Genomic DNA, 12293 nt, shown 5'->3' with positions numbered 1-12293 from the left:
GGCCCTGAGTGAGCAGCTGATGATTGATGACTGAAGCCACTGCGGGCAGGGAGGCAGGGTTTGGGGACAGACTCCAGATTCCCATAGTCACCACAGGGCCCTTTCCCAAAGAATGATGCGTGGCTCCTCTCAGCTCTGTGAAATTCAGGGGCTTCCTTCTGGAATTCTCCCCGCCTCTTCCTCCTACTCCTTGCTTTGGTCAGCTCTCAATATCATTTTGAGGAAACATTCACCCCGTTGCCCAGATGCCCGGTTTTTCCGAGAGGAAGCTGTCAGTGTGTACTTTGTCAGGGAAATCTTTGGCAATCTAGCAGTTTCGGTCACAGTCTGTTGAAGTCTCTGTGGCATGTGGAAAAGCTAAGATTTGGAGTCAGGCCACATTTGATGTACCCCTTCTGCCTCCAGAGCCAGGCCTCATGCTGCCCATAACTGCCCCAAAGCCAAGGAGGGCGGGCAGCAGGCAGCGCCCTCTTCCAGCCTTCCACCTGCGACCCTCATTGTCAGAGACAGCCACCAGGGTCCATGTTTCCCGCAGGTCATCTGGATGTCAGCATGGCAGCCACAAACCTGGAGAACCAGTTGCACAGTGCCCAGAAGAACCTCCTGTTCCTTCAGCGGGAGCACGCCAGCACCCTCAAGGGGCTGCATGCCGAGATCAGGCGGCTGCAGCAGCACTGCACAGGTACCGGGGGCCCCAGCATGCCCCCCCCCCTCAGCCCCGGGCCGTAGAGCAAAGCAGGACCTGTTGTCGGGACTGTTTGAGACAGCGGCCGGTTCAGAAGCCGTGCCAGGCTTGCTTAGGCGGGGAGCGAGAAGGGATTTCACTCTTCTCTCTGACGTGCTTAAGCCCACCATCGCTGGAGTCCCTCTCAGGGTCTTCCTTCATCCTCTGTGCCTAATCGACACGCACCAAGCATGAAGCTGCAAAGCCATTTTTTGGCATACTGAGGATTTAGGAGATCAAAATGCAGTGGTTAGGATTCACAGTGCATTTTGGAACCGACTGCCGAAGTGTAACACACAGAGCAAGCTGCTCGCTAACTATGGATGCCGGAGTGTGTCTTAGGGAAGGAAGGTCTCTCTAAAGACTAGGAAGGACAGTGGCCGCTGGTGGCTTGTGCCGTTTGCACGCCTGCCACTAAGACTGCCAAACCCTGCTCTGTCTGGGCAGGACTTGCCGGCTGATCGCGGGAATCAGTTGTGCATTTTCAGAGTTGATGAAGGCTTAGAAACCTACTGTAAATGTAAAAAATTAACATACATATGATTTCCTTTTTAGATTTAACATACGAGCTGACACTCAAAAGTTCGGACCAGCCAGGTAAGAACTTCCTCCGCAAAAGGGAATGGTGGTATTATTTCTGGTTGTGGCACATGTTGGTCCCATTTGTTCACTAGCTACACATTTAGCAGAAAATGCATCTGCTAGGAAGAGTTGCCTGTGTGACCAGAGCTTTCTAAGAAAAGATGGGAAGGAAGTTTAGACTCTGAGGTGTTATGAGGGGCTGTCAGTGGAGTGGGAGGGAGAAGTGGTCTTATTTTCTTTTGATGGACACATATATTCGGGATGTCTGTTAGAAGCTTTTCTTGACTTTCTGATTTTTCTCCAGTGGATATGTGTTCCTTCTCTAATCAAGAAATCAATGTAATTTAAACCAGAAAGAGAACGAGCAGGGTCCCAACTCCTCTGTCCCTCGAGCCTCACCCAGGACCTGGCACAGAGCAGGCACTCCTGACACAATGGTTGAGTGAGCAAATGACTGTAGATAGTCCCCAAAGGATTGTGAATGACTTTCTCTAGACTGCAGTCCCAGAAATGCTTCCCCTCAACCAGAATCCTCAGGGACCCCCAAAGATATCAGCCTGACGTCAGCTGGGGCAGAGGAGCTAGAATGGGGGCCCCTGTGGCCAGTGACCATTAGCTTGCTCCCCAGAACCGATGGGGATTTGAAAAGTACAGAATCCACACTGGAGTTAAGATGCCTTTTCCTGAATAGGCCGCACTATAGCAGTCATTATTCATGAGTATGTCCAAGTCCGGGTAACAGACACAGACCTTTCCGTGGGTCTCAGTGCGCTGCCAAGCACTGACTTTTCCATTTGTGACACTCAGGTTACAGTCTCCTGAGTATGCCTTTCAGGGGCCCACGTGTCCTTTTGTCTGTGTGGCAGAGGAGGGGCCTTACTGAAGAGACCGGACTCTAGGCTCCTCCTCCCCCACAGCCCTGGGCCAGGATTGGGGCCTTCGGGGACTCAGGAGAACAGAGTGTCCTGCACCCCTGCCATGCACACCCCAGGAATCAGGGTATCTTCATTTCCCACCCCCTCCTGACCAGGCCAATCTCAAGATTAGTTCTTGCCCTGAACCCTCTCTGCGCACAGGAGGGCGGAGCTCACATGCCTGAGCCCTCCTACCCTGGCCTCTAGAGAGCCCCTCGAGGTTCTCAGCCCTAAATTCCGAGGCTACCCACCCACTGTCCTCAGCAGCAGGGTCTCAAGGTGACAATTGGAGGCAGTGTGAGAGCTCCCAGCCGGCCCTTGGCGGGGGGGGGGGGGCACATCTCCCCTCCCCAGGACTGGAAGTCACTGCTTCATGTTAGTGGATGCAGAACTTGCTCCATCTAGGGGCACAGGGGTGGGGGGAAGATACAGGCTCCTGGACCTCCTCCCCTGGAAGTTCTGATTCGAGGCTCAAGGAGGAGACCTGAGAATCTGTTTAAAGAGTGACACAGTGAGGGGCACCTGGCTGGCTCAGTTCCAGAACGTGTGACTCTTGCTCTTGTGGTTATAAGTTTGAGTACCACATTGGGTATAGAGATTAAAAAGTCATTTAAGTGATGCAGTGACTGAGCACTCAGGCAGCTGGGGAAATCTGGCTGTAGGTGATGAAGAGCAGTTGCCGCAGCTCAGTGCATGTGCAGCTTTTATGGGGAAAGACAAACTTCTAGAAAGGATGTGTGTGGAGGAGGAGGTAGAGCAGAGCTCCTTGTAGAAGAATGGAAATTGGCAAAATAGGAGGTGCTGGTCCCTGGGAACAATGATCACCAAAGAGCAGCTCTCTGGAGTCTCAGGGAGGCAGGGGCAGGCAGGCAGAGGAGCTCCTGGAGAGTTGGGAGCCAACAAACATCAGTCCGTAGCCCTGGATTCGGGGCCCCGCTCGGCCCGCATCCTCATGTGAGGTGCCCGCAGACGCCCGCTTCCGGCAGGCACAGGCCCAGGCAGCCCGGGGGGAGTTCCTGAGCGGCTGGGGGTAGGTGCGCACAGAGTGGGCTAGGGGCCAAGGCGGAGCCCTGGTCCAGGCACAGGGACACCCGCCACTCTGAGACGTGATGAGTGGGGGCACCCATGTGGCAGGGAAGGCTGCAGCCTCCCCTCCTGTCTCCTCTGCAGCTTCAGAGTTTTGTGCTTAGACACAAAGAAAGTCTACAGTTGTCTTTCAAAATGTGCTTCGAATGGAGCGGGCGCTTAGTAAATGCCCAAGCAGACAGATGGATCTGCTCACTAAGTATTTGCCGAGGTCTGATACCCTGAGATGGCCTGTTGTGACTTCAGCATTTCTGAAGTTTGGAGGCATTCTTCTATGCAGTGAGCCAGGGAACCGAGAGCTGGAAGGTGCTCAGAGAGCGCTCGATCCTCACCCGGGTGAGGAGAGAGGGGACGGAGGTGGGAGCACGATGCCCCCCCCCCCCCCGCAGCCACCGGGCACCCCCTCCCGCCCTGGGGAGGGGAGGCCGGCCCAGACCAGACTCCCTGCCTCTGCTCGGGGGGTTCTAAATCCCATCCCCCGGCTTGTTCTTCTAGGAGGTGGGTCTTCCAGAAGCAGTGAACTAAAGAGAAGATGTGAAGAACTGGAAGCCCAGCTGAAGCTCCAGGAGAACGAGAACAACGAGCTGCTCAAAGAGCTGGAGCAGAAGAATGCCATGATCGCGGTGCTGGAGAACACGGTCAAGGAGCGGGAGAAGAAGTACCTGGAGGAGCTGAAGGTGAAGAGCCACAAGCTGAACATGCTGTCCAGCGAGCTCGAGCAGCGCGCCAGCACCATCGCCTACCTGACCTCCCAGCTGCACGCCGCCAAGCGCAAGCTCATGAGCGCCAGCGGGACCGCAGACGGCAGCCCCTCTGGGAGCCCCGTGCTGGCCAGCTACAAGCCGGCCCCCCCCAAGGACAAGCTGCCCGAAACGCCCCGCCGCCGGATGAAAAAGAGCCTCTCGGCCCCCCTGCACCCAGAATTTGAAGAGGTCTACAGATTTGGGGCCGAGAGCCGGAAACTCCTCTTGCGGGAGCCCGTGGATGCCATGCCCGACCCCACCCCATTCCTGCTGGCCAGGGAGTCCGCCGAGGTCCACCTCATCAAGGAGAGGCCTCTGGTCATCCCCCCCATCGCCTCTGACCGTGGCCCGAGCGAGCCGCAGAGCCCGGCCCGGGAGAAGCCGCACAAGGCTCACGTGGGGGTGGCCCACCGCATCCACCACGCCGCCCCGCCACAGGCCCAGCCCGAGGTGGAGACGCTGGCGGTCGACCAGGTGAACGGAGGGAAAGTCGCGAGGAAGCACTCAGGGACGGACAGAACTGTGTGAAGCCTGCCCCAGGCGAGCTTCACCCTCGGCTGTCGATGCACTGTGATCACTACTAGGAAAAACTCATCCACGCCTTTTTTTTTTTTCTTAATTCCCATGCATGCCAAATTTTTTTCAGACCTGTCAACAGATGATTCTTCTCCTCTTGCTCTCTTACACCAAAATACAATCGTGTCCCTGCAGAATACGTATTTACTAATCGCTGTGGCCAAACACCTGTGTGCCGAATTGCTTGCTTCTAATCCCACTCCGTGTAACCTCCGTGCGCTCGTGGACAAAGCACAGGCCACAGGCTGCATCACTACTCGACGTTAATGAGATCAGATAGTCACACGCCTCATTATACAGCGGGAGCAATACCTGCCGACCGACCTTGACCCTCTCGCTCCAGCTTCCAGGGCAGCCCGTCAGGAGCAGCCCCCGCTCCCGCCTGGAGACCCTGTAACCTCCCGACAAGCCTGTCCCAGGGTGGCACGGATAGCCGAGCAGCTGTATATGTATATCATGGGAACTAAATAAGATGATGTTACTTCTCATATCACCACAACCTGAACGTGTGTTCATATTTTTTGTTAGTTTTATCCAAAATGTTCAAGATCCCAACAAACTTTATTTTCTAAACCTGCCTCTTTCTGTTTTGTGTCTTTTATTAAATCACCTGAGGGAGGAGCTGGGGGGAGGCTGTAGGAGGGAGAAAAACAGCTGCCCCCCCCCCATAACTACGGCATTCTCACCCCATGTTCTCTCCCAGGGCTCTGGCCCCTGAGAAGGCTCTGTGCTTCCAGGCTCTGGCAGAAGCTGCTTGTGCCCCTGACTGGCCCCTGCCCCTCTGCCCTGCTGGTGCTCCACCCCGCCCCTCCCTTGCAGAGTAAAACCCCTCCTACCCTCCAGCAGGTCTGGCCCCAGGGTGCATGGAAGGAAGGGATGCCCAGGAGCCAGGTCTGGATGTCGTAAGTCCGCACCCAGCCGCACACAGCCCCAGCCAGGGTGTGGGTAGGAGCTCACGCAGGAACCACACGCCAGCTCAGGGTCCTCACCCTCACCCAACAGGCCGGAGGACTCTGGGGGAGGGGTGGCAGCCAACGACCTTGGCCATCTCTGCTGGGGGCAGTGGCATCAGCCCAGGAAGAGGGTCCGGCAGAGTCCCCCACCCAGCAGCCCAGCACCTCCACCTAATCCACGTCTCCTCTGAGAAGGGAAGGAAAACGACATACCTTGAAATGGTCTCTAGTGTTTACTTTCCAAATACGCAGAATCCTTAGAAACAGTTGCAAAAAACAAAACCAGTTGCTTAATTTCTACAGAAAGAGTAAATCGGCTGATTTCTCACGAAAGGAAAAGCCGTGTCCGTCCACCCCTAGCCGCTCCAGGCCCTGAGAGCTGACCGCAGCCGTGACCGTTGTTGCCGGATGCCCACATTTCCACTGCCAGCCACGGATGGACGGAGCTGGGCGTGCGCGTTTCTTGGCCCAGAGGGTCAGTCGGAGTTCAGCGTGAGGCACACCCCCTGCAGCACCCAGTGAGAAATGTGCTTTGCGGTGAAGAGATCGGCTTCAAACACCAGGCCAACTCCCATGGCATTCCTCCTCATGGAGGTGGTGTAGACCGGCGTCCGGAAGGTGTTCTGCAAAGGAGAGGCAAGTGAGGGGCCCCGCCAGAGGGTGGTGGAGCTCAAGCCCAGGCCGTGGGGCGCTCCGTGTGTGTGCTGACGGCCCAGTGCGTGTCCCGCCAGCCGGGCCGGGCCGCCCTCTGCAGCCGAACGCAGATGGGGCTGCTTCCCGGGGACACGCTCCATAAAAGTGGATCCGAGCCGGGCGAGGCTGGAGGCACCTGCTGCCGCCCCAGATAGAAGGACCTGATGAGTCGGGCAATGCCCACAGGACGTGATGGGAAGGGAGGCGTCTCCCCCGCAGTCAGCCTGGACCACGGCTCGGAGCGTGAAGCTGTGCTGCCCCGGGAGTCTCTGCTTGCATGCCTGTGCACGCGGGGGTCTTCCCAGGAAGTGGCTCCACGCTCTTGCCCTGCCTCAGGGCTTCTCCCACCCATGAAAGGTTAAGCACCTGTGTTTTAAAGGGCAAGATCGTCTGAACCGCCCCAGCTGTGACCCCCACCTGCAGTTTGAGGCGATGAGCTTCAATGGGGATGATCTTCAGGATTGGCAGGTCAACCACCAGCACCTTGGGTTTGCTCTTGATAAGACATCCTCTTTCTACATCCCAGTCAGCGCCTTCTAGATACAGTCCCGAGACAAAGCACCCTGGAGATCGCAGGAAGAGCGGGATGTATGTGGAGGTGCCAGCAGCTCTGCTGGGTGGCGGCTCTCCCGGGTGTCCGTGGCGCACACACCAAGATAACTAACCCGCTCTCCTTCCCGGACACAGCCCAGGCCTTTTCCCAAAAGAGGTGGCTGTCCTGTCTTCCCTTTGTGGAGGGACAGCCCAGACAGGACACTCTGCGGACCCCATGAGCCTCCCCCACGGCCTCGGTGAAGGGGATGAGGGGTGGTCACCTTCCCCAGCAATCTGCTTCAAGGCACACAGCCCTAGACCGCTGGAGCCCCCAGGTGATAAAGACAGCAGCACTGGTCAGTTGGTACCACCACAACCCCAAGTCCCCCCTGAGCTAGAGGGAGTGGGGGCAGGAAGTCAAAGCCCAGCAGAGAAAATGGCATCTGGGGAGCAGGACATGGCAGACATGCACAGCGGCAGAGGACACTCACCCAGAGAGCGTGGTGGCCCTGACACCTGCCAGTTCCTCTGAGACCTCGCTGGCCTTGTGCTACGGGGATGGTGAGCACCCCTGCATCTCCACACTCCACTAAGCTTGCTCAAGAGGGCTTGTGTTGCTCACGGTTAAATGTCCTTGGACTCCGGGGCCCAGCCCTGGGAAATGGTGGCTTCCAGCCAGAGTGTGCAGGGTCAGCCACCAGAGTCGAAGGGACCTGACATTATAATGTAATGGGTCCAACCTCATCTGACCTGCCTTCTGGCGCCCACGCCCCTGGCGCCTCAGGGTTTCCAAGGAATCCCTTGGGTGACCCAGCTCTTCAAAAGACCTAATTCTGACCGAGAAGCCCACTTCCCACAAACGGGCAGGGTGAACATGGTGCAGGTCCCTCCTGACATCAACCCCAGATCTCAACACTGAAACTGGAAGAGCAGTGCATGTGGTCACCCTCAGAGAGGTCAAGACGCGGAGAGTGCACACACAGCGCCAGTGTCCGCAGCAGCCTCACTTTCAAACGTGGCCGGGCCCGTTTCGGCCCGCACTATGCTTGTTGCTCTGAATCGGGGATGGCTCGGGGAGGAGATTCCCCAGCGGGCTGACCGTACCTTGTCCTGCCCGCTCGTTCACTTCATCTGCATCTTGGAACTTGGTCACTTGTGTGAACAAGGTGGAGCGGTCCAGCGGCCAGTTGTTCCTCCGACAGGTGGCCTGCACCAGGGCCGTGAGGTAGGATTCTGGAATGTGCAGCCCCGAGAGCCACATCACGCTGGGCTCACCCTCGGTGACCTGGAGGGAAGGGAGGGAAGCTGGCAAGAGCCTGTGGCCACCATCAAATGCCAGGGCCAGCGCTGACCAGAAGTTTGGTTCACGATAAAAACATAGTTCACCTTGACAGCAAAAAGATGGGCGTTGGAACAACTGGCAGCCTGCTGGGGAAAACAAGCTGAACCGCCTGATTCCAGAAGGAACAAAGATTCAGATATAAAAGAACGAAGCCACAAAAATACCAGATCAAATCTCCGGTGGGTGTTGTCAAGATCTTGGAGCTGGGAAAGCAGAACCCAGAGGCCGTAAAGAGCAGACTGATATATTTGACTAAATAAAAATGCAAGACTTTCTTACAGAAAAAATGCCATAAGCTAAATCAAAAGACTTACGACAAGTTGGGGAAAACATAACACTGGGAGACAGAGGGCTCATCTCCCTGGTATACACAGAGCTCTAAAAGATCATTTTTGGAAAATGGAGAATTCGATAAAAATGAAATCAAGACACAAAAAAACGATTCACAGAAAAAGAAATGAGATACCTACATGTGCGTAAGATATGCTCAACCTCACCATAATTAAAGAAATGCACCCCCAAACACATTATTTACCCCTCAGGGAGAAAAGATCCAAAATATTAAGGACACACAGTGTGGAAGAGAGGAGAGGATATACTCGTGTTCGTTCACGGTGGTTTCCACTTCTCTAGAAGACCATCTGACAAGAGCGGTCAGAATGTGAGATGCACACCCTGGGACCCAGCTCTGCCGCTGCAGGGATTTGCCCATGAAATATACTCATGTGCGCGTCCAAAGACCCAGGCGCCAGAGTGTTGACCCCTAAGTGTCCATCGGGGAAAGGACATGGGTCATCCGTAAAACAGAGTCCCCTTAGAAGAGTAAGGTAGATCTGGGGCGCCGGGGAGGCTCGGATGGTTTGGCATCTCCCTTCAGCTCAGGTCATGATCTCCAGGCCCTGGGATGGAGCCTCACATCGGGCTCCCTGCTTAGTGGGGAGCCTGCTTCTCCCTCTGTCTCTGCCTCTCCCCATGCTGGGTACTCTTTCTCTCTTTCTCAAATGAATAAATAAAATCTTGGGAAAAAAAAAAAGAGTAAAGTAGATCTAAATGTACTCAGAGAAACAATGGCCAAGATGGACTCCAAGATGGATAAGTCGCATGGTGCATAATACGCTTCAAAGTCTTGAAAATAAAACGAAAAGGAAAAAAAAGATACGGGTCTGCCTGTAGAGTCAGAGACCATTTCTAGAACACCCAATCAACTGCTCACAGAAGGTACCATATGGAGTTAGAGAGGGGTGGGGGTTGGAGATGGTTGGGGGGGGGTCCAGGCTGAACCTCAAACCAATGAAGAGACCGTTGCCTCTCCCTTACCCACAGTGTGTACTGGCTGAACCGCCGCAGGAAGTGGAGCATCCAGTTCCCAAGGGACTTTAGCGTGTCCGGGGCCAGCTTTCTCCAGATACTAGGGATTTGCCCGAGGAAAAGAGACCTGGCTACGTCATCTAACTCGTTGCTCATTCCAACTTCTCCGGCCAAGGCCTGTACGCAGAATTGAGAGCAGTCAGGCAAGACCATCCGAAAACCGGGTGGTGCCTCTAGGCAGCGGTGTACAGGTTGGGTGCGTGCTCACCCTCTGAAGCTCAGCCAGAGACCTGGACATCCGTATGACGAGCTTGTTGAAGCGTTCCAGCTCTTGCAGGAGCACCACCGACGTGGGGGAGAGTCCCACCCCGAGACGCTTCCTGACCTGGTCCAAGTCAAAGATTTTAGGCATCTTGTTTTCTATGTCCTTGGCAACGTGGCCAATGTAATCATCTCGGCTGATACCGCTGCTGGATTCCCCTAAAACCAGAACACTTTTAGGGAAAGCGAGGCATCTGAGCGTTAGGCCTGGGGCAACCTGAGCCTGCTAGTTCTTGGGAAGGCATCAACGATATACAACCCGCAAGAACCAACAGCACTCTGTGCCAGCACCTTCCACCTAACCAAACCAAGTCCATCCTCCACGGTAGAATTCACCTGTCTGAGGCTGCAGCTCCAGCAGGTGGGCCCACATGTCCCGGGCCGCCTGAGTGTAATAGCCAATCTCAGCATTGGAATGAAGACCAAACACTTCGGGTGTGTTGGCCAGCGGGAGGGCCTCAATGGCTTCTATAATCAGAACAGAGAGTACCCCGTCACGCACAGTCGATTTCCGACGGCCCACCACCTCAACATCCCTAGGTATGCAAGACTAATTTCCACTGCTTAAGGGGTGACGTGTTTTTAAATAAAAATTCTATACCACCACATGCTAATCCAGCTGTATGTTTATCATTTATGAAAATGGCTCAGGGAGCTTCCCGGGACCACTCTGCCCTTCCAGGTGGAATCTGTTTGTCACCATTTCTGAACGGACTCCATCAGTGCTGAGGCTATAAAGAACGTGCGTGTTGGGCCCCCCCGAAAAAAGTCATGGAGCACGCCCACCAGGCAAGGATCCCCACCAGCAGAGAGGTCAGAAGAGCCATCAAGCCAACCACAGAAAACAGAACAGCTGAAACGTATGGGGGAACTCCCTTAGAAAACACTTCCAACATACATTTTGATGCCTGAGAAATCTCACCAATGAATTTTTCCTTTACATCACCAACGGGGATTTTATAGTCCACTTCCTTATTCCGGAAGAAGTGGAATGGCTGGAAAGTGTCAAAAATGAAGTCTCCCAGGTACTCATCCATGTAGATGGTCAGGATGCGTCGATCAAAGCTGTCGATGGCCCGTCCTCCGTACATGACCTGAGGTACAGGGACCGAGAGCTGGCCAGGAGCCCAGGACCCACCAGGGGACCCGAGACCTGACGTGCCCTTGGCCTGCTGCTGTGCAGCTCAGACCATGTCAGTGGCATGCCTGGTGACCCACTGTGAACAAGAGGGGCCCTCGTGAAGTGCGGGGAGCCCATATGCCATTTGCAAAATCCCCAAAACATAGTGAACAGACCACAAAACCACCAAAGAAACCAGCCACCACTTTGGTCCTTGGAATTGGTGACATCCCTGTGTGAGCCACATGCAGGCCATGGGGGAGGCCTGTATAAAGTAATGGTCTTCAGGGTGGACCTCCATGCCCCCCAGACAGGAGTATGACTGGGCAGGGAACAACCATCCCCTAGAGAACACAGCCCCCACAGTGGGGAATCCAGAGCCTCCATGGAGATGGAGCCCACTTAGGAGAAAGACACCCGGGTGATGAGCTAACAGAATTCCTCAGAGACCTAGGGCCTTCGGCTGACAGGTGGCAGAAGCAAGAGGGGAGTCACCAAGGGCTCACAGGTCATGCACAGGGCCCCAGGCCACAGCCCACCTCCAGCCCCAGGAGGCAGCCCACGAAGGGTCCCCCAAGACGCTCCTACCTCTCCTATGAGGTACTTGAGGCTGCCCCACGGGATCCTAGGGTCTTGTTGCTGGAAGGCTTTTGTTAGGTACGTGTTCAGAATCTCCATGCAGACCTTCAAAGAGGAGGGACAGGTGTGGTCATACTGTAACCCACAAAGTCACTCACGGATGACCCTCTCCTGAAGGGTGGGCGGGAGCAGCCGGGCGGTCGTGAACTTGGAAAAAGCGGGGGCGGGGACGAGCCGGCTGAGGGGGAGCAGCAGCCACTGCATCTTTACCTGGAAGTCAGACTCGTTGAAGTCATAGTACACATTCCACCCGATCTTCCCGAACTTTCTCCGCTCCTGCACCACTGCGTGGAAGAACACCAGCACGTAGACCAGGGACTTGAAGGCAGGGTGCGGACACTGCTCCAGCATGTCCTGAGAGATCTTGAAGTACGTCGCCCTCATGTTGAGTTTCAGCCCGTTGGGCGGCTCCGTAACAACCTGTCAGAAGACAAATCGTGACTGAAACCGCAGACCCGTGAGTCCAGCTTTGAGGAAGGTGCAAAATGTCGACATCTCGGCTCTCCCTGCACCTCTGTGTGGCCACCTTTCCCATTCCCCACATAGCAAACGTCTCTTGTGAACGGCCTGGCAAAGAAGTCAAGGACCGACACACTGTTCTGGCTCCTGTTCATCAAATGACCCAAAGAAGGTTCTTTAGCTTCTCTGGACTGTGGAATCTTCAAACGCAAAACAGATGACAGAGGACAAAACGTTCCCAAACACAACTTCTCTGGAGAGTGAGTTAAGCGGGGCATCTAAGCCACGAGAGCACTGCG

The 12293-nt window shown here is 55.3% G+C and overlaps 2 protein-coding genes across 4 annotated transcripts in view; one reads left to right on the top strand and one right to left on the bottom strand.

Annotated features, from left to right (window-relative positions):
* The window catches only part of CCDC92 (coiled-coil domain containing 92), a 31215-nt gene extending 26012 nt beyond the window's left edge, over positions 1-5203 (top strand). For both annotated transcript variants that reach the window (XM_045778799.2, XM_045778791.2), the window contains exons 2-4: positions 536-682; positions 1280-1321; positions 3802-5203. In XM_045778799.2, coding sequence (XP_045634755.1) covers positions 553-682; positions 1280-1321; positions 3802-4577 — 948 coding nt within the window. In that variant the 5' untranslated portion in view covers positions 536-552 and the 3' untranslated portion in view covers positions 4578-5203. The remainder of the gene's footprint in view (positions 1-535; positions 683-1279; positions 1322-3801) is intronic.
* Positions 5204-5767: 564 nt separating this feature from the next.
* Positions 5768-12293, bottom strand: part of DNAH10 (dynein axonemal heavy chain 10) — a 126180-nt gene continuing 119654 nt past the window's right edge. For both annotated transcript variants that reach the window (XM_045778772.2, XM_087857428.1), the window contains exons 72-80: positions 11746-11955; positions 11485-11580; positions 10699-10870; positions 10113-10244; positions 9724-9935; positions 9465-9632; positions 7910-8090; positions 6689-6834; positions 5768-6201 (exon numbers count right to left, since the gene is read on the bottom strand). In XM_045778772.2, coding sequence (XP_045634728.2) covers positions 6055-6201; positions 6689-6834; positions 7910-8090; positions 9465-9632; positions 9724-9935; positions 10113-10244; positions 10699-10870; positions 11485-11580; positions 11746-11955 — 1464 coding nt within the window. In that variant the 3' untranslated portion in view covers positions 5768-6054. The remainder of the gene's footprint in view (positions 6202-6688; positions 6835-7909; positions 8091-9464; positions 9633-9723; positions 9936-10112; positions 10245-10698; positions 10871-11484; positions 11581-11745; positions 11956-12293) is intronic.

The sequence above is a fragment of the Ursus americanus genome, chromosome 30 (assembly GCF_024610735.1).
Source record: "Ursus americanus isolate L20-20 chromosome 30, mUrsAme1.1.p, whole genome shotgun sequence".
In the NCBI taxonomy this organism is placed as follows: Eukaryota; Metazoa; Chordata; class Mammalia; order Carnivora; family Ursidae; genus Ursus; species Ursus americanus.
This window is presented reverse-complemented; position numbering and strand designations above follow the sequence as displayed.